Source organism: Emydura macquarii, unplaced genomic scaffold (assembly GCF_026122565.2).
Source record: "Emydura macquarii macquarii isolate MOO-44397 ecotype Brisbane River unplaced genomic scaffold, CSIRO-AGI_Emac_v2 contig_1263, whole genome shotgun sequence".
Taxonomy (NCBI): Eukaryota; Metazoa; Chordata; order Testudines; family Chelidae; genus Emydura; species Emydura macquarii.
This window is the reverse complement of record NW_027131400.1, coordinates 9,885,647-9,907,949: the sequence shown is the minus strand read 5'-3', so window position 1 is coordinate 9,907,949 and position 22,303 is coordinate 9,885,647. Positions and strand designations below refer to the sequence as shown.

General features: G+C 37.6%; 1 protein-coding gene across 1 annotated transcript in view; it reads left to right on the top strand.

Annotated features, from left to right (window-relative positions):
- Nucleotides 1-22,303, top strand: part of POU6F2 (POU class 6 homeobox 2) — a 362,572-nt gene that overhangs the window by 297,067 nt on the left and 43,202 nt on the right. The window contains exon 6 of the mRNA XM_067550434.1: nucleotides 4,836-4,982. Coding sequence (XP_067406535.1) covers nucleotides 4,836-4,982 — 147 coding nt within the window. The remainder of the gene's footprint in view (nucleotides 1-4,835; nucleotides 4,983-22,303) is intronic.

Here is a 22,303-nt window from a genome sequence, read left to right as displayed (position 1 = left end):
TCTTGAGAAGTTAGGCCTGTCATTTTAAAGTAAGATCTCCATGACCTGCTGCTGCTTTGAGTGGAAGCAGAAATTCAGGCACTGGAAGTGACAGCTCTAAAGAGCCTTAGCATTCTAAATTAAATCGCTATTTAAAAACTGAAACTAATACTGAAGAGTCCTTTAATGGGATCTTTCATAATATATTTCTATCAATAAGTGCTCCCAAGTACTAAAGCCTGCATTCAGAAATAGCAGAAATCTCTCAAGCCAGAGAAAGAGGCTAATGGGTATTATTTTAATAGTAGAGAAAGGTCCAATATGTCAGGTGTTACCCTGTTTTCCAAATAATTAGGAGAAATTTGATTCCTCCATCCCCGATTTGCATCAAAGTTTAGAAGGAATTGGTTTGTGAAAGTTTGAATCTTCCGTCACCAACTTGCAACAGCTCCAGAAAATATTAAAGGGAAAATCTATTTCTTTAATCCAATTTAGGGACAGATTGGGATATTCTTATTCACATTTGGTGGTATCTTATAAAGCTGGCTCCAAAACAAATTTTCCATCCTGTGAAAAAAGTGAGGCTTTGGAATTTGTCATTCCCATCAAGACAAAACAACAGAGCTTTTGAAATGTTTCAGGAAAATCAAAAGCAAGATCTATGCCAGAATAGCCTGCTGATTAAGGTATTCCCTTGATAACGTGGGAAACCCAAGTTCAAGTCCCAGTTCTCTCTGATTTGGAGCATGGACTTGAGTCTCCCACATCTCAGGCAAGTAGCTCAACCTTTGCGGGGTGCATGCACACAGCTCTACCTCTTCCCATTCCCAATGAAAATTCCATTGGAACCGACCCTTTCCTATGAAAACTTTTGGTTTCATTGGAAAATTCTCAACCAGCTCTAATACCTTACTCTGTGAAATACTCCCATTCAATGGGACTTTGCATGGAACATGGTACTATTCAGGGAATCGCTCTCTGGCCCTTTATTTTTAATAAGCAGCCTATCGCCATGGTACGAAAAAAAGCAACCCAGTGCATCTCTGTTTAACTTTTTTACAGCCAAATTATACATTGAAAAATTAGTTTTTGTGCAGTAATATTTTACCATTGTATTTGTAAATAAATGTTCAGTTTTTGAAAACTGAAGTCAGAAGAATAGTAAGGAGAATCTATTGGTTTATAGAGTCTACGTTTTCTTAAAAGTGGTTTCCAGTTTTGCAGACTCACTTATACTCACCCAAATAACTGTTCCCAAATTGAATTGTGGTTGCAAATTCCAACATTTTCACATCTATCGTATTTTCAGATGAGATCAGCTAGATGAGTAAAGGTTGTCATCTGTGATCACATTTAGTTGTGCACACAAAATACCTATTGCAATTATTTGCAGGTGCAAAATTACACCTGCACAATTGAAGGCTCTTTCTGAAAACCAAGCCCTTTCAGTGTGGTCACTTTCCTCCTCAGTGATTTACATCGAATAGTTCACTACATAAGTCCCAATTCTGTCCATGCAGCACCCACTAAAGTGACTGGGGGATGTGTGTGTGGATACAGCAAAATTGGTTCTATAGTTTAGAATCAGGAAAGAATGAGTCCAATGAGATTTTTTTTGTTTGGTTTTATTATTGCTAGTTTTAGCTAATTGAAATATTTTTAATTTTTGAAATGCCAATGTAATTTTTTCCCAAAAAAAATTCTACAATGTTTCACAAAAGTGTCACCCTTTTCTGCCTAGTGCCACTGCTAAGCTTTATTCTGTTTTTTATTTGCAACTTATAGAAGGAGAGAATTGACACCCAAGTAGGCATACTTCATAGCATAGCAATGTTCCATTTATAAATAGTTTATGAAAGGTAATAAATGATTAGATATTTTAATAAATTAATAAACAGTTGTTGTAGATTTTTATAGAGTCCAACAGACAAGAAGTTTTCTTAAAACCATGAATTATAACCATCTCTAACACCATCTACTGATATGCTTCTAAACATCTATAACATGTCTGTAACATGTTTAAAACATCTACTAATCATTTACTAACCTACTATTAACCTATTTATAAATGGAACCTGACTCCAAGGTGTAACCCTTTATTTTTATTTGTTATTCTCCTGCTGTACAGGATTGAAAATTCACTTGTCATATCTGAAATTAACCCTCATTTTAATTTCAGATCAAATATTAAATATATAAATTCTGTGAGCCAGCTTCAGCCTTTTTATGCAAGCCTGTGAAATAGTTCTTTATCATATTCCCTCCCCTTACTTATCTAACTTCTCCTCCATTATCATACCATAGGGCAGGCACAAAGATTTGGATTGATTCTTGTGAGTAAAGCTAAATGAAACAGGTGCATTATTCTATTGTGCTATATGTCTCAGATTGTTACAAAGTACAGCTGCCCTGAATACCGTATATTCTGCCTCAGATGTAATGGTCCCTGCATGGGCTGAGCAGGGGCGGGAGTTGACCTATTGTCTCTCATTCAGTATCAGAAGTTCATCTCTTGCCTCCATGATGCCAGTCTACATCCACTACTTGTTAAATTTTCAAACAAACAATTTTGTGTTTTCTTCTATGCTGCCCCTCTCACCTGGGACATGCTTCAGTAAGCATGCACAAAATTAACTCATTATCCATCTTCAGGTGTCTCCTTAAAACTCTACTCTAGTGTACCACTGCCTGTCATACTGAGCAATACTGTCCTATTGTTTTCTTGTACTTCCCTATCAGGCTGTCTGTATCCATCTGTTGTCTCTTGTTTTATATATAGATTGTAAGCTCTTAGGTGCTGGGACTTTTTTTCTTTGTGTGTTTGTACAGTGCCTAATACAATAGAGGCTCCTACGCTTTACAATAACATTAATAATAATAATAACTTCTTTTCTACCTCTGCATTCTCAGAAGAGAATGAGAAAATGTAAAATTGAATAAATATCATTTACTAAAATAAGCAAGTTGTCTATATTCTACTCCCAAGTTTTTTAAAAATGAAACTATATATCCTGAATGCTGATAAGAAACTTAATTATACATACTCAACCCATTACATGATAGATTAAGGCCTCATGTGACACTTCAGAGGACTTTAGTTCAGTATTCCTAGGAGCAGTATCCTGGCTCTTTTGGGGACTCTTTTTTCTTCAGTTTGGATGGCAAAAAACCTAGATCCCTTTTACTTCCTGGACATATTTTTGTGGCACATACCTAAGAGCAGAATAGTTTGTGTACTTGTATTTATAAAGGTTTTGTTTTTGTTTTGTTTTTAATAAACTTTATTCAAATATACATAAAAACTGAATGAAGGCTAAATATTACCGTCATACATTTTCTCATCTATGGCCATGGTATTTTCTGTTCACCCCTCTAGAAATATTTGGGGCTGTGTAACTGGGTGTCTCTTCAGAATTGAAGAGGAGATGGGGATTTCAGTCTTGCGCCCTAGACACAAGAGAGGCTCAGGTCCATGCACTGACTTCTTTTTGCCAATATCACTTTTTTTCACTTCCTTCCAAGAGCACAGTAAACCTACCCAATCCCTTATGATTCTTCCTTTTTTGCCTGAAGGAATTTAACACCATCTGAGTTTCTTCCTTCTTGGTGCAGAGTAAATTAACACAAAATAATCTTCTCTTCTTGTAGAGTACCCATCACCTCACAATACCTCAGTGAGGTAGGGAAGTGCTGTTGTCCCCATTTTCCAGATGGAGATTAAAGTACCGAGAAGCTGAGTGACTTGCACAAGAATGTGGCAGAGCAAGAAATTGAACATAGGTCTCCCAAGTTCTAGGCTAACACCTGAGCCATCCTTTCATCTGGGTTCAGAGATGCTCCATTCCAGAAAGCATCACTCTGAGGGCTACCTTTTAATCTCTTGTACCGGTCTGTTTCTCCAACCATTCTTCATTATCAGAACGTTCCCTATCACTTGTGACTTGGTTTATACAGCCAGTACCAGTCTCCCATAGGACATCTGAATCCCTCAGTGGGCTACTTTCTTCTGTGTTTAAACATGTAATTGTTCTTTTACAAACCGAAGTGTTGATTACAGTGTCCTTATGTGGGATTTAGACATCCTATTGAGATGACCATATGAAAACTGGTCCATCAGTGAAAATGTTTAATGCATGCTACATTGTATATTGAACATGTAATTATGAGAGAAGGAAGTGAAATATGTAGACAGATGGAGAATTGTACATGAACCATGGAATTAATTATTCACAGACGAGAACAAATAATAACTATATCAATACATTTCCCGTGGTTTTGCAAATAGAAAGCTGTGGAGATTGTTATACATTTTCAGTTGACATCCATTTAACTTAATCATAGGGTCAAGTTCCAGGCTGTGTTTGTGTTGACACATATTCCTTGACTGTATAAACCAGTATAAGCACTGGGTTCAGTAGTTAAATACAAGTTAATCTGAAGTATCAACAAACAAGAAGTTATTTTTCCTATCTAATTGGCCAAACTAAAGGTCTTATGCCAGTTCCTTTAAAGTCAAAGGCTGAACTTTCACTGTCTTCACATAGACACAAGATTAGGGTACCTAGATCTGAGCCTCTCTTATGCAACTAAGAAAGAAATACAAGCACAACTCCCAAAGATAAGCCAGCTGTGTTCTTCAGGACAGTGGAATTTCCTCTGGGATTCTTAGATACATTCCTCATCAAAGGGACCTCTCTAAAGAAGTGCTTAAGCACTAGGGATAAACTGGAGTATTCCCCTATGTTAGTACTGAAGCATTTATATATATATTCATTTAGCTCTGTGTTTTTGTGTGGTTCTATGCTCATCAGTGGTTTTACCGTGATCTTTTCTTTTTTTTTTTTTTTTTTTTCCAGCTGGTTAATAATCCACTAGCAAGTCAAGCAGCAGCGGCTGCAGCAGCAGCAGCCATGGGCTCAATAGCAAGCTCACAGGCCTTTGGCAATGCACTCTCCAGTCTTCAGGGGGTCACAGGTCAACTAGTCACTAATGCACAAGGACAGGTGAGTGGAAGATGGAGAAAACAGTGAGTTCTTATGGCAGATTGATCTGTGGATAAAAATGAATTTCTTTTGCATGACGGCCATTAGTAAGTGCACATATTGAGGATAAATAAATAATGTTTACCAGAAAAAGATAAGAAATAGAAATGTTTAGGACTCGGGGGAAGTTAGAATGGGGAATTTGTTTTTTAAACTGAAGACAGTTCAGCTTTTGCTTCTGTAATACAGCCTTGGAAAGAGATTACAATAATGTAACAATGTGGCATTTTAAGTGCGCAGATTGTTGTTGAGTCTCACTTTGCTAATTTACGAACCTGATAATACCTACCAAAAAAAACAGCAATCTCTCTCCACTTCTAAGCACAGATTTAATAACAGAAAACTATACTGAAGTCTTATACTACTAAGACTGCATTATTTTTATAAACTATAAATTAAATATATATAATAATATAAATAAATCATTAGTATACTATGAAGTGTTTATAAAAGATATACCCACTTGTCAAAATAAATGAACAAAGCATATTTTGTAATGCAGTATCTTTGATTTAGTCTGATTATTTGCTCATTGTTTACCAAATCACAAAATTCACCAACCTATAATGGATCTGCCAATCATTAGTGCAAATTCAAGAGGCTCTATTGTCTTTAAAAAGCCTTCTAAAACAGTGTTTCAAACAAGATAATTTGTAAATTTTTGAGATGTCTAAAAGGGAAGTTTCAATCATATCATGCTTATTTGCAGAGTTGCTTATTTATCTTAACTGAAGCTGATATCATTCTGGTCCTGCTATAGATGCCAATTCAGAAAGCTATGCTCCTAACTTTAAGCACATGAGTAATCCCATTGACTTCATGTTCTTAAATACCTTCCTAAATCATGGCCATTGACTGGCTTTATTCTATCTCTATCAGTAATAAAATGAACATGACTATTTGTTTCACTGCAAATAATAATATAATAAGTGTATAATCACCATAATAAGTGTAATAATATAATTTAAGATTAGTACTGCTAACTTGGTACTCTATACCAAAAAATAAACCTGTTGTTAGAATAGATACTAGTAAAATGAAAAATTCAAGCTGATGACAGACACTTCAATAGCTGTTTGATGGGCTGGTTCAGCCCTGGATTCCTGTGATTATAAAGTTTTGTTCTACAGTTCCTGACATATAATTCAAACAAGAACAAATTGTAAGTTCCTCTTTTCTTCCTCATAATTTTATGTCATTGAGTTGTTTACTAGAGACAAAGGTTAAATTTTTTTTCTGGTCAGTAAAACGAAACAAAACTGGTATCCTGAAACTTTATGGGGATTTCTTTTTTTACATAAAGCATAAAAAAGATGCATCCTGAGCTTCAGTCTCCCCGTCTAAGTCCCAGAAAAAAATGCTGACCTTGTTATATTTACTGGGTGGGTGCAGAATTGTTCCATCACTACCCCGAGGGTTGAACGATGGAGCTTGTCAAAGTGAGGCCTTATCTAATGAATCATCTTATCGCAGGTGCACACCACACATATTAAAGGAGGATTGTATGAACAATGTGCCCTCTACAATAACCTTTCAATGTCTACTTTAACCCTTGTTTCAATCCCTTCTCATCAAAGGACCATTTTATGCAGCCAGCTTTAAATGGAGGCTCTCAAAAGCCTATTAAGATTTCAGGAGGCATGGGTTATTGATATGGAAGAAAAGTTGGTTATAATACCTATAATTCATAGTCAGATCAGCTCCATCTAGGAGGCCTGCTTGTTTATATCTGTGCTCCAGAAATAGTGCACATCCTCCTCCCACAAGAGACACTTGGCTACTAAGATGTAAATTGTGAGGGTTGAAGATATACGTCCATGCCATTTTTTCAGTAGTTTTTCCTTATGTGCTCTCTCCAGAAAACATGTAAGTGAAATATGTATGTAAGTCGGGTGCTTAATCAATTAGTATTATGAATATACCAGTGAATGAAATTATACTGTCAATTGGGCCAACGTACCGCTAGTTATTCTACAGGGAAAGTAAAATCCAATAACTCCACAGGTTTCAGAGAAAGAGAGGGGCTCAGAGAGAAAAAGAGAATCTTTCTCTATTGTTGAATAAAATTACAGTGTCTTTCTGTCTGTTCAGCTCTTTGGGGCAGAAACTATTTCTTTGTTATGTGTCTGTACAGTTCTTAGCACAATTGGGCTTTGGTTCATGACTGGGGCTCGCAGGCACTACCACAATGTACATAAATAAATAAATAATAATAATAATAATAAAAGTGTTTTCTATAGCAGCCATTTCTATAATAGCCTATTACTTATAGCATGCCTCTGAAGCTATCCGTCAGCAGGCATATCCCACTTTAGACTCTGAGGAGTTCTGTTGAGTCTGCCCTTGCAAATTAATATAATGCTAGCAAAGCAGCAAATGGTGGGTCTGATTTTTAAAACTTAATGCACAAGTGATTAGTGGTTTGAGGTACCTCTGGTTTTTTGGGTGCTCAACTTGAGACCCTTTAAGGGGGACTGACTTTCAGAAAGTGCTGAGCACTTGCCCTTTGACAATCAGGCTCCTTCAAACAATCTCAAGTTTTGAACCCCAAATCACTAGTGACTTCTGAAAATTTGGCTCAGCTGATCTACCATTTGTATGTGCAGTCATTTTAATTGCAGGCCCATTCTTTTTTAAAAGTTTAGGTCTTATATAATTATCTGTCTGTTAACTAAATATAAAATGATCCTTAATCCTTTGTAACATAGTAACATAATATAAATAAAATCTGATATCCTATTGCAAATCTAAGGGAAATTACCTTTTGGGTGACATATGACTTGACCTTCAACTCCAACCATTTTTATCTTCAGTATGTCCAGGTTATACAAGTGTGACAACATTTATGTAGCAAATTTTGTATTAATTTAATTTTGGAATTTAAAAATGATGGTATTTTTTTTCTTATGTCACTATTATTCATTTGAGAAGCCTGAGTTTTCCACAATCAAGCTATTAGAAAAGATATTATCAATTGGAGTAACAAATTTACATCACTAGATTAGTTTGTTATAATATAAGTGGAAGTGTCTATGTTAGTTGTCTATATTCACAGGCAAATTAGGTTACTCTGTCTTCAAAATTAAGAAGCCCATTTGTTCAAGAACACTGGGCTTCTGGCACCACTTCTGCACATGGAATTATTTCACATGCAGAAAAATAGAAGATGTTTTTTTTTATTCCTCTGTCGCAGGTAGAAGAAAGCATAGAAGTTTTATATTTTAGCTGTTGGTATTAATCTTTTGGAAGGAGATAATGTCCACTGAATCCCTAGCTTTTAAACCACTACAAATACGAAAGCATGCTTGATAGTGATGGTTACTACAAACGGGGTAGTATGGGGTAGCACGGGATTTGCATGGGTTTGAAGTGAGAGTGCAATGCAGATTAGGAAATTGAGTCATTTTATATAAGGGCAAGAGCTTTTTAAGAGGAAAAATATGCATTTTGTCAACCTGAGTGATTTGTAAAATAGAAATGTCACCATAAAGAGGAAGAACATGGCATGTTAAAAAAGTGATATTTAATAACATTATAAAAGTGTATTGTGATTAGAAGAGAGCAAAAACACTAGATTTTTCTTTTTTGACATTAGTGTGAACATAATGTAAATTTTAATATACACGAATAATGAACATTTTAGTTATACAGTGGGTTTAAACAATAACATCAGTATCATTTAAGGATATCATCTAAAGAACTCAATCTACATTGAGCATGTGCCTAACTCTCTGGATATGAAAATCTTCTACATATAGAGAGAACTTTGGGTGCAGTCCATAGAGATTAACATACGTAACTATCTGTAGAGCTTTTTTAATCTGCAATTAGCTTGCAAAACTAAACAGAGAGAGTGGCATTGTTGATCCTATTCCATAATAGATGTGCTTTGGTTCTCATTATTCTGATGAGAGGGCACACATTTGTTCTTTGAGCTTCTTGATAGTAAATGGTGCTAATGAGGCCTGATGGATTCTCTGTTCCTAACAAGGCTCTCAGCAGCGAGAGTGATTGCAATGGAGATAGATTTGATGGGATGCGCTCGCTTTTGTAGTGTCTCAGCTGCTGACACTCTGCGACATAATCAGGTCACAGAGCCGGTCACAGCCATCAGCAAAAGACATAGCTCTATCCCTCATTATTAAAGTGCATTATTCAGTTCCAGGCCTTCACAATACAGCCAAAGGCCTTTTTTTTTTTTTTTTTTTTTTTTTAAAAGCATCAGCTCTGAAATACAAGGGTTAATAAAATAAAATACTTTATCTGCTAAAAAAAGTAATAAATTAAAGAAATGGAAATAAAGCACTCCCTTTCAAATTCATTGGAGGGTCACAATTAAATAAGCTGGGGAATTTTCGTCACCATGTGCTGTGTTTGGTACAATGTAATATGTCATGAGCAATAAAAACCAGGGACAGGATTGTAGAATAGGATCTGACTTTCTTTGTAGAATGATTTGCTAAATACTAAAGTATCTCCCATTTAAAAAAGAAATACCTCTCAGTGCAACCACTTTTTACGTATGTATTATTGTTATTTTCCTGTTCTTTTGTAACTTTTTTCTTTTCCTTGATGTGGCAAGCAATTGCCTGCAAACTAAGTTTATAAGTCACATTCTGATGGCTCTCTTGTCTTTTTAAAAGTTTGGGAATACTATAGGCATCAAATTAATGTATTTAGTCCAAAACTGGATAATGAGTTATAAGGCACAATGTTATAACTGTTCTATTTCTGTAAGACCGTACAGTGCCCTTCTTTTGAAGAATGCAATATCTGCAGAAAGATATGCTACAAGGTAACTGCAGCATTTGCTTTCTATTCTAGATACATGCCCTATGAGTGCCTCTAAATTAGAGCCAGTCTATGCGAGGAAGTTGCACCAACTTAATTTAAAACGTGATTTCAAACCAGCTTAGTTAAACTGGTGCAAAAGTCCAAGTGGACATTCTTCTTTTGGTCTAAATCAGGCTTATTTTGTTTTGGTTTAAGTTGATTAAGCTAAAATGAAATAAACCACTCTTAAATTGAAATAAGAGTGTCCACAAAGCAGTTTGAACTGGTTTAAAAGTAAATCAAAACAATTTAAGTTAATATCTGTGAGTACACAAAACTTGAATGACTAATGCATATGTTTTTCTTGATAAACAATACCTTATTTGTCCATTTCGTTCATGCCTGACAAACAATACAATGAATTTTTCCATTCTTTGACCTATAGAGCATGATACAACCAGCCAGTGAGCAGGTGTGCCAGGGACTGGTGAAAATGACAGTCCTTGTGCTTATATAAGTGCAAGGATTGTGCAGTGCTAGCACTTTTAGTATCACTAGCTATCTCAAGGAGGGCAGGAAGAAGCTGTGCCATGGTCCAGCTTTTGTTCTGGGCCAGCCAGCAGAGCTGGCTGGCTGTGGAGGGGAGTGAGTGCATGCTCCATATCCTTATGGGATTTAACAGTGGTCATATATTTGTTACCCTACAGGGAGTTCTAGGAGCCACAGTGCCTGTGTGAGATACAATGCTCGTCAGAGCTCCCTCTGAGGCATTACGCTTCACACCACTCTCCATATATGCTAGTGCCTTACTCTGTGTCCACGCTAGACTATCTTCTTAAAATGTCCCACAGTAGCTACAGCAAAGGCGGGAGCACTCATGTCTGCTAGCCACCAATGTTTTAACCACCTTTTCATCCGTCACTACTCAAAGCCATCTAAACATTGGTGATTAAAATACTGGCAGTCTTGTCTATGCTACCATTACCACTGGCCAATCTGCACTGGTGAACATTGCGCCATTGTTCGGAATTAGGGCCATTCCTTGGGGAGCTCACTGCCAGAATACTCTATTTCAAAAACCCTTCAAACAGGCAGACTGGAGTTCCCATTGATCACACTCCTTTTTTCAAATTTCAAACTCCAAATTTGACCGGGCTGAGGATTTACAGCCCTGAGACATTGGGTGGAAGTGACTGCTTTCTCAGGCAGAAAAGAGGCACATCCTGTTAAGAAAGGTCAACAGAAAGGAAAGAATTGCTCCATTGGCTTCTCCTCTCCACAACTATGCAATGAAAGGAACTGTTTGTTTAATTATCTCCCTTGTGAATTTGTATGTTAAAGGAATATTTGTTTGTTTGTAGAATTATATGTTTGCTAAATGTTTCTTTTTTTTTTATTGTTATACTTATTGTGCCTCAATTTTGAAAGACTATAGAGCAGGAAATGGTAGAAATGTTAATATATATGAGCAAAATCCTATGCCACTTTATGCCAGCTGTGTATCTGGCCAGTCTGGTTTTGGGGAGAATAACTGAATATCTGTAGATTTCTGCATCATTAAAACTAAGTTTGAAAAAAAAATTACCATCCTCAAAACAAAGGAATAATTTCAGATAAGCCAATAGAAACAGAAAGACATTTCAGAGTCACAGTTATCCCATATTTCAAGGAAAAGATTCTAACTTCCTCACAGGAAAAGAAAAAACATTCAGAAAAGGGAAGAAAGATTCAGAAGGGGACTATTAAAATAAGCAGCCCACCACCACAACAACTCAGCATGTTTGGATACTAACCCACTCTGAGGAAGAGGTCTGCTTTAAAGAGGAGGCTGCAACACTTTGTTCCTAAACTTCAGACAAGTGAGTGTTACAGATAGATCAGATCAGATATGGAGGTGAATGCAAACATATTTCCCAGAATGGATTCTTCTCAATCTCAAAGAAGGAGCTGATATGGGTAGCTAAATCACACATAGTATAGATTAGGAGCTTCAGAGTGAAAACTGTTGGAAGAAAATTAACATGGAACCTACTCAATAATTTTGTGATACCCAAAAGATATGGGAGGAGTCAAAGCAGTACTGGATCTCAGGTCAAGTCTTTAAACAGATATACAAAGGAAGATAAAGGTGCATATGGAGACCTTGATCAACTTGAAAGTAGTCAGTATTTATATATTCCTATCCAGAAGTGCCTCTTACATTTCCTTAATACAAATCTTACTTCTGGTATAAAATCAGGTCTTTTGAATTTATGACCTCTGGGCCGGGTCTTTACTAAGGTGTTTATAGCTGGGGGTAAAATTTTCAAAAATGCCTACGTCCCCTTTTCAAAAGAGGCATGGGGTTCATCTGCACAGCAAAGAAAAACCTCACAGCAACAAGTTTCAGAAAAACCTCATGGCAACAAGTCACGAGAGCCCAGATGGATTGACTCAGGATCCCATGGCTCTCAGTGCAGGGCTAAAAATAGATGTTCAGGCTCAGGCTACAGCCCCGTCTTAGAAACCCAGGAAGATGGTAGAATCCAGTGTGAGTCCAAACATCTGCACTGCTATTTTTAGCCCGCATCATGACCCCACAAGCCTAAGTCAGTTGAATCATACCCTTAGGAGCCTTCGTTCTATTGACTTTCAATGACAGACGGGCTCTTGAGTGCCTAAACCACATAGGCGCTTTTAAAAATTGTATCCCTGATCTAATCAGTAGTATCTCTCTCAAGTAGAAGATACGGTACAGATCTATCCCTTCCTCAGTGAGCTGCTAATCAGAGAAGAAGAGGAGACTGGCTACCTGCTTGTCTGTCCTATCAGTACTGGAAACACAGCCATATCTCAAAGAACAATTGGTATAATCTATTCAGCACCTTTGAGGGGTCATAAGTATGGTAAAGAAGAACATTTTCATATTTAGGGAAAGACATACCAATGCCAGGTCAACCATTTAGTGGTTCTGAGATCACCAAACTCATAATCAGAGGTCAGTTCAAAGGTCACAGTGAGACTGCTGGGAATTCAGGTTTCTTTATTGTCTACACCATAACACAAGAACCCACACAAAATGTGGCAAAATCATCTGAGTTTTTCAATGGTGGCTACACGTAAAATGTTCAAGGAAGTCTTCCCCCTGAAAAAGATGAAGAGGAAAGTATAAACCCATGAACACATTCATATTGCAAAGTGGAAATGTTTGTGAGTGAGTGACTCAGAATTAGTAGTTATTCAAGGAGGCACAGAGCATAGATTGACTAGTGTTTGTGAATGTTTCACTGGCATTTGAAAACATAAAGGATGAGACACAAAAGAGACAAACCCTAGTAGTGACAGAGAACACAACAGCGGTGGCATACATGACAGTCAAGGGGGAATGAGATATTGGCTCCACAATAAAAGCAGCCCAACTGATGAACTTGGAAGGGAAAAATCTTTCATCTCTGGAAGCTCTCCATGTTAAAGAAGAGGGAAACTTCAGTGGCAGTTGGCTGAGTCATATCATGACAGGACAGGGAGAACTGAATTTTCTTTATGTAGTATTTGTCATGATAACTCAGCAGTTTGGGATCCTACCCAGTGACTTCTAAATGGAACATCGGGACAGGGACTCTTCTCCAATGGAACAGATTTGTGTGCTCTGGCCATAGATCCAGAAATGGCCCAGAGAATTCCTCTATGCCTTTCCACTTTCCCACTTCTGTCAAAAGTTGTACAAAACATTCAAGCAGAAAAAGCTGAAGTCATCTTGGTAACCCTGTACTTCAGTGGGTATTGGATCAGACCCTTAAAGAGCACAGAGTAAGCGTTTGTCTTTTCTTTGACAGGAAAACATAGTAATCATTGGTATCAAAGGGAGATTTGTGTGCATGTGAATGCAAGTGGAATATGTACCCCCCCCCAAAAAAAGAGGGGAGGTTATAAATACCTTTGCTGGTGTTATTCAAAGTATCCAACATTTAAATTAATTTAAATAAATATTACCTCTAGGATAGATATTTCTTATAGCAAATGAACATATGAATAGTCATATGACTGGCAAAGAATCACAGAAAAAGATTCTTTTTTTAGACACAACTTGGACTTTATTAAAATAAAGAAAACAGTAGAATCCCTTCAGCTACTCTCTTTCTCTCTCTGCTTCATTGTGGAGATTCTACACAGAACCTTGCCCAGTTATCTCTCCTGTTTGGCTTCCTGCTACATAGCTAAGGAAAACAATACACATATCATCCCAGTTTAAAAATCCACTCCTCAAGAAATAATTTAATTTCAAGGCAAGACGCATTCAGTATCCAAATAAACATTCATTTTAATTTTGATGCTTCTAATACTCTGACAGCCAACTTTCAAAATAAAATGGTTTGTTATAGCGGTTGGATGTGTCATATTAGCATCCAACCAACAGATAAGAAAAGAAAAATAGATCAGAGAGTGATTAGGACACCAGGGAGACAGTTTAGAGAGAGATGAGAGAGGCCAGGTAGAAGTTATGTTAAAAAAAATAGCTATCAAGAAAAAAATTGTATAAATGGGTCATTGCAGCCCAACTGGAAAAAAAGTTTAATTTTAACTTGTTAGTCATAGTCTCCAGAGGCTTGATCCTCTCTCCCCAGTCCTTACAGAATACGTATATTAAGCCATGACACAGTTTATTTGATGCAACGGATGGCTAGATGGACAGATTGAAAGTGAGAAGCAGAAGGTGGTATCAAACGTACATAATGTAGTAGTGTGGGTAGTAGCAGGAAGCACCACCCAGTTGGACTATGATGCTAGTACCATCAAACAGATCCCATCAAATTAGATATCCTCTTCCATGCTTTCATTCCAAATGTCTCTTCTCCTCTCTCCCACTCAGTCATTTTATTAATTTGATTACTTGTAACCCTCTATTTAATATTTTCTGTCTTTGCTTTTCTTAGTTCCTTCTTTAAGCAGAAGTGTAAAACCTTGTGCTAATTTAAGTAAAGATGAAAGGATATCCAGCCTTGTGCTAAAGTATTTTCCAGTGATATTTTGGGTTCCAAAACATGCAGATTAAAGAATTTTAGGGCTCTGTGCACAATGGCAATTGGGGTCCCTCCCACCTTCCTTCCAGGGAGGATGGAGCTAGGCTGTTCTCACTGGTGGCAGATGAAAGAACTAGGAGCAATGATCTCAAGTTGCAGTGGGGATGGTTTAGGCTGGATGTTAGGAAAAACTTTTTCACTAGGAAGGTGGTGAAGCTCTGGAATGGGTTACCTAGGGAGATGGTGGAATCTCCTTCCTTAGAAGTTTTTAAGGTGCAGCTTGACAAAGCCCTGGCTGGGATGATTAGTTGGGGTTGGTCCTGCTTTAAGCAGAGGGTTGGACTAGATGGCCTCCTGAGATTTCTTCCAACCCTAATCTTCTATGATTCTATGCCCCGAAGGGTAGAAGGCCCCGGTGGGCATGAGGAGGCTTACAGAGTAAGCACACAGTACACTCAGCACAGATGCTGTCCTGTGGGAATGGCTATTGGCTTTCACTGGAGCATGCAGGCAGGACCTCCCCACCTCCTTCATGGTCTGAAATGTTTGTTGTTTTTTGGGGGGGAGTGGATAGACAGCTTTCCCCCTCAGTGGTTGGGGGGACCCCTGGAGTTCCCTATGCAAGTGCATCAAGCACACACTGGTTAATCTGGAGCTGATCTGATCTGTCCAAATCCCTCTACCCTGATCCACTTCCTCTCTCTACCATCCTCCCCACTTAAGTCCCTGCCTTCAGCTTTTCCCTCAGCGGTGATATAACATATGTGCACTCACACACACATACATGTTATCTAGCTTTCAGGCTCCATTTCAGGGCCCAGGAGGAAACATTGCATTGATCAGGCCACTCAGGTGAAGACACAAGGATGGAGTTAAGGGACAGGCCCAACTTTATTAATTTACTAATGGGGAGGTGTGCTATATGCCCATCTCCTCTCACATTCCAGACATTTAGCTGGGTCCATTGCAGAGTTACAGGACTCCCAACATATAACCATTAACTCGGGGCAGACCTTCTTCATAGAATCATAGAGTTGAAGGCCAGAAGGGACCACCAGATAGTCTGTCTAAACTCCTGTATTTCACAGGCCACCCAAAGCATACAGCACTGCACACTAAACACAACTGCTAGGGCTCATCTCCCTTCTGAATCCTCTCACCATCCCCTGCCAGAGCTAGTAGACTGAGGACCTTGATCTGCAAAAACTTCAGGCACAAGTTTTAGCTTTCTTTATCTGTATCTGTATTAAAAAATGTAAAAATAAAAGTCATGATGGTCATGGATAAGCGTGCACATTGTTCACCTATGAAAAGGGTGAAGCGATTTTTATGGGATAAACTCATTAGCATTAGCATAATTAGCATAATGCTAATGAGTTATGGTCTTTGTTGTGAGAAATGAGAAATCCTGTGGTCTCACCCTAAAGAACATTAAGTGCCTCCTACTTACAGGCACAAGGGCCTCTAGCAAAATCCCAGCCTCATTTACCGCAGGGAGCTAGTCCTTTTAGCTTTTATCTGCACTGGGCACCAGCCACAGGTTGTGAGGAACAAAATCTTCCTATATTATCTCCTACTGTTAAGTTTCCCATTCCTAGTCCTTTTACCCTAACTGTGCCTCCACAGTGCTGTGAGAAAGGTTAAAACACATAGAAATGATCTCAAGTAGTCTAACTACAAATTGTGAATTATTTACAGGTTATCAGTTGGATAAAAAGGGAAAAAAATGTAATAATGATTTGATTGCCCACAGACACAAATCTAAATATTAATAAATGCTTGTCTATAAGGAGCTAGATAGATGGTGCAGCCAGTGAAGGCACTCGTCCTTCACTGCTGGAAACCACCACACAATTTGGTACGATTGGCAGTCTCTGAACAGGAGGACCAGGACTGGAATACTTAACTGGCCAAGAAAATTGAGGTTCATTAGCAGAACTGTGTGAGGAAGATTGCACAGCTCCTGTCCTCAGCATGTTTCCTCTGTTTTGTATGTCTTTAGCCCCCCTCCCCCCATCTTTATGAATGTCAAATTCTCAACCCTCTCCAAAATTTTTACTAGCTATTTCAATCTTTAGTAGTTTAAAGTTGATCTCAGAGCATTTTAAAATAGTGAACTGTGCATTTTAATTCTACTTATGCTGATATTTATGCTTTATATTTATAATCTCTCACAAGATTAGTGTTATTTACAATGAAATGATATCTATTTGTTGTTAGTCTATCTTGTTGTCCAGCAATAGATTTGCCACAGTATGATCACACCTACAGATGACCCCTCCCCTTTACATATATTTGTGTGTGTGTGTGTGTGTGTATGTGTGTGTGTGTATAAACATGCATGCACACGTGCGCACACACACACTCACCTCACCTCTGTATTTATCTACATCCATATCATCTACAACTACACAGGTATATGTATATAAATATGTATATATTTTGTGTATATATATATATATATATATATATATATACATATATATGTATGTAACTTTTTGTGCGTATGTAGATATAGGTATACATATATGGGTGGGTAGATATAAATAGAGAAGGCTTGACTAGTGATGCTATAAAGTCATATAAATTCTCATAAATGTCACTTTTGTGGACATTTTTTAATGCAAGATTTATTGCAATATGCCTTGCTGTGGTGGACATCTTAAGGTATAACTGCATGCACACCCACATACTGGCTTCCCTTTCTCTCATGTATGCACACATTTGCATCTGTTTTCTCATTTTGGATGGAGGATAGCAACTAAACCGCAGATGATGGTGAGGAGAAGAGAAATTTTGGCCTGTCACCAGAGCAAGCCTGTTATGAAAAGTATTGCTGTATCTTTAATATCCATGTAGAGAACACCACATTTAGTCTTTAAGATTTCTTCTGAAAGAGCCACACAGTATAAGGTATATAGTACTCCATTTATCAGCATTAGAAAGATGAAGTAAACCCTGCCAGGACTGGAACCTGTGTCCTTGGGGGAAGTCTAATTTATGGCTCATAGAAAAATTTCAGAATTTGCAGTTCTGGTGAATTTTTTTTGTCAAAATTTTAAAAAAAAGGACAAAACTTGTGCAAAAATTTTAGCCTGCCTTTTGACCAGCTCTAGTCTAATTATGTCAAACCTGATGCATAAACTGCTATGCTAGATATGTTATTAGTTAACTAATTTGTTAGGTTTGAAAAATGTTGTATTTCTGTCTGTTATACACAGGGTTAAAAGCTAGAGTTGTCCTTGTGGGAAAGTCCTTACTCAACAGTATAGTGTGAGACAGTCTGAAACAAAATCACATGTATTTTTCTGAATACAGATGAAAATACGTGAAGTATTATTGAGTCAATCTCAGATTTGTATAACCAGATCCGTCAATGGAAAGGGTAGCTGGTAAATAGCATTTATTGTGGAAAGTAGCACCCAGGGCTCCCTCCTGACTTTTATTTCTCCTTAAAAATCATAAGCAGTAAAAAGACACAGCAAACATAAATGATGCATGCCTAAATCACTATGGTCTTTGGCAACAGCACAAAGGTAAAATGTTTAAATTGGCATTATACTATCCAGACGATGCGAAAGGAGCCCTCAAGAATAAACGGGAAGGGGAGATAAATGAGCATCACGTCAAGAAGACAATTTCTCTCACTCAGTTTGTACTGAACATGAGATGATTAGGGAGTCTTTCTTATAATTCTTCAGTCTAGAATCATTCCTGGGCATTTAAAATAATACCAATAAAGTGAGTTCTTAAGAGCTTTTTAAGTTATACCCTTCTCAGGGAAATGTGTCAAGATATTATCAGCCAAGTTGAAGTCATTTAACTTTAAATTGAAGCACCACTGTTTCCATGTTTATAAGTATATTGAATAGGGGTGAGCAGACTGGTTTCGTTTTGTCCACAAGTTGAAAGAAGTTGCACCCTCGTGAACCTTTCTTGAGATATGAGGGAGTTCTTTGTTTTAGCAATGATGTGCAAAGGGGAAGAAGTGTTTTGCTGATGTATAAAGAAGAAGGCCTGAGTGTTTAAATAAATAAATCAATCTGCTTTTTGTTAGAACATAGAAATTCACATCATGGGCAACATTTTTAAAAGGGCCTAAGTGACTTGAGGAGCCTAAGGGTTAAAAGCCAAAGTTGTCCTGATAATTTTGAAAATGACTTGGGATTTGGAGAATTTAGTGCTGAAGTCAATTTTGAAAATGGGACTTGGATGCTTTTGAAAATTTTACCTTTGGGTTCCTAAGTCATTTAGATTTTTTGAAAATTGTACGCTGTATGGACGTACAGTCTGTATGGATGCCCAGAGAACTTGTAGGATTACAACAGCCAAAGTTCCAAGGAACTGAAAACTGAGCAACTAAAAAGTGAAGTGGTATTTATTCAGACTTTTTAAAATGTTGGATTCTCTTTGGATTTGATGTAATTTTATTAATGCCTACTTACCTCAAACATCTGGATAAACAGCTGAGGAGAAAGTTCTTTCTGCTCAAGATACAACACCCTGCACTTAAGGTCTAAGAAATTATTCCACCCCATTATCTGGTCTTCAAAGAAGATCATTAGAAAAATAGAGACGATGACTTGATATTCCTCAGATTTCTATGATTAAAAACAAGTCATCATTTAAAATAAAATATTGAGGCCTTCTTTATTAATCATTAAGAAACAGAAAAGGGCACAATCCTTTTTTTTTCCCCTTTGCAGATTACCTTTGAAATTTCTATCCATCTCTGCTCTTTTTTGTTTTAGATAGGTCAAGAAAGAGGAACTACTGAAATTTCAGAAGGAGCTGGTTTCTCTGTATTTCCAGCATAGCTGAAATCAGCAAGTACTAGAAATTTCATGAAAGGGCCTTAGCATATAAAATTTCTGTCCCAATAAATTACACCAAAGAGTTTACATTCCAATAAGCTTTGGATTCCTGTCTGAACTAAACTGGCCAGCCTTTTGAAGTTCAAACACCACAAGTATTACCAACCCCTGAAAAAGATGGAAAAAATCATTTTATTTTGTTTCTTTCAATTTATGGCAGGATGGGAGATGCATCCTGTGCCTTAGGGCCAAATTCTCTGCTGGTGTAAATGAGTGAGGTCAATAGAACGCCACTCATTTATGCCAGTAGAGATTTTGGCCCTTAATTTTATGTTATTATACATTACAATATTAATAGCCATTCTGAAAAACTGTAAGAAATGATGTGGCCTTTTTGCTAAGAAAAAGGACATGATTCAGTGCTCTTCGATATCCATGGAAGGACTCACATTGATTTCATTGGAGATTGGATCATGCTCTTATTATTGTGTCATTTTAATAACTAGGGCTGGGATTTTCAATAGGACCTAAGGAGTTTAAGCGTCCAGTTCCCACCGACTTGGGTGTCTCACTGCCCTTTGTGGCTCTGAAAAAATCCCCCATAATGTCCTCTGCCTGGCAACTGTATCCTGTCCTTGATTGACTCAATCTAATAAGCGTTTTCTTCAACTCTAATAACTATGACCTGCTGATCCCCCTGACCTTGCCTGCCACACAACAATATGGTTTACTTTTAAGCATTTGGTTTATATGCATTTATAATCAAAATCATGCCTTCAGAAGGGGAGAAAAGAGATACGGGGTTGCAATAGTTTTGCTACCTTAGTTATCTTATGTGGCTCAGAATAGAATCTCAAACATGATAAACTGGCTTTGTAACGTTATATTTTGTCTTATGAACATCGGAAGAAAGAGGGGGGAAGGGCAAGTAACTAAGAGAGTATGAGTGGTTTGAAAGGCTGCACCTAGCTTTTTTTACCTGCATCTGCATTAAAAAAATATAAAAATAAAAATCATGATGGTCATGGATAAGAGTGCAGATTATTCACCTATGAAAAGGGTGATGCGATTTTTATGGGATAAACTCATTAGCATAATTCTAATGAGTTATGGTCTTTGTTGTGAGAAATGAGAAATCCTGTGGTCTCGCCCTAAAGAACATTAAAAAAACATTACTGGCAGGAAATTGAAAAAGTAATATATGTTTGAATGAGTATGACAACTTTTTTCTGATAGAGCAGATAGATAAATGTCACATACAAGTTTCAAAATACATTTAATTTTGCAATGACAATGGATATTCTCTTCAGAAAATATATATGAATCAGCTTTGAATCATAAAACTTGATTGTGATAAACAAATGCATATTGGATAACATTCTTTTTTTTTCTTTTTTAGACACCTATTTCTTTGTCAAGGTTCTTTTTGTTCACACTTCTTTAAAACTTTCATTTCTGATCTGAGCACCCCAGGTGGTAAACCTTATGCCGGTTGGAGTTGAATGGTCTCCCCTTTTAACCTGAGAAATGGATTACTATTTGGGAGCTAGTATATTCTCAGCATCTCCTAATTCCCATTGATTTTCATGGTAGTTGTACTTCCTCATAATCTCTCAAGATAAGGTCATGTATGAGAAACTCACATGGCTGTTTATAGTAGGCTGGAGTGTTACCCAGGATTCCTTAACCCAGTAACTTTTAGTCTCTGTGGGTCGGTATCAGGCCATACACCAAAAGGAAACACAGCCCATCCATCTATTATATGGCTGGCAAAAAGATGAGTCAGAACCAAATGCTTCTGACTTAAGAGCTTTACTTTTCGTGCCCAGCAACCCCTTCCCCCTCCCTGGGATTACCTTCACCACATGTCTCCACTTATTAGCCTTAAGCAATACAATAGGTAATTAGAGTACCCCCAAAGTCAGGGCACTTGATCGTACCCCTACAAGTCTGAGGCAGTCTTCGGGTGATTCAGTCAGAGATTTCCGGATGGCCGGTCCTTCTGACTGTGCCTGGAGATTTTTTGATGTGTCCATGAAGTGATCTGCTGATTTAGACTTGCTACTTCCCTCTTATATCCCAAAAGTTACAGAGACATGTCAATCAGGAAAAATGTTACATAGCTGACCAAACAAAATTAATCACTAGGCAGAAGCAAACGTTACAGACATGACACTGAAAAAAATTGTTAAGCAAACAGTTTTGAGTTGTTAGTCTGGTAGCTAGATTTCCCATAGTTGCAATTCTAAAATACACCCAGACTTCCTGCTTTTCACAGACCTCTGCCCCAGCATATTCAGAGAGAGAGAGCGCCCAGAGTCAGGCTCACATCACGTGTTCACTGTCTACTATCCCGTCTCCCAGTTTGCCTGGTTTTATGCTAAGTTCCTGAAAAGGCCTGAAAATGGCTAAAAGCAGCAAGCAGAATAATTGATAGTCCATCCCAGTAATTGGCAGCGGCTTGGGTAACTGGCTGCTTGCTAAAATGCCCCTGTACGGAGGGGTTGAGAATCCTACTAGAAAAGGAACATTTTCATCAAGAACTTTTCCCTACTGGACAGTGAACTTCAAATCTGGGGCTGTAGCCTTCATTTTTTGAGCACTAAAAAGACTCTGTTGACATCAGTCTTAAAGTAAGTGGACATTTTCGTTACTCATGGAATGTACTTAGACTGCAAGGTCTTTGGGGCAAGGA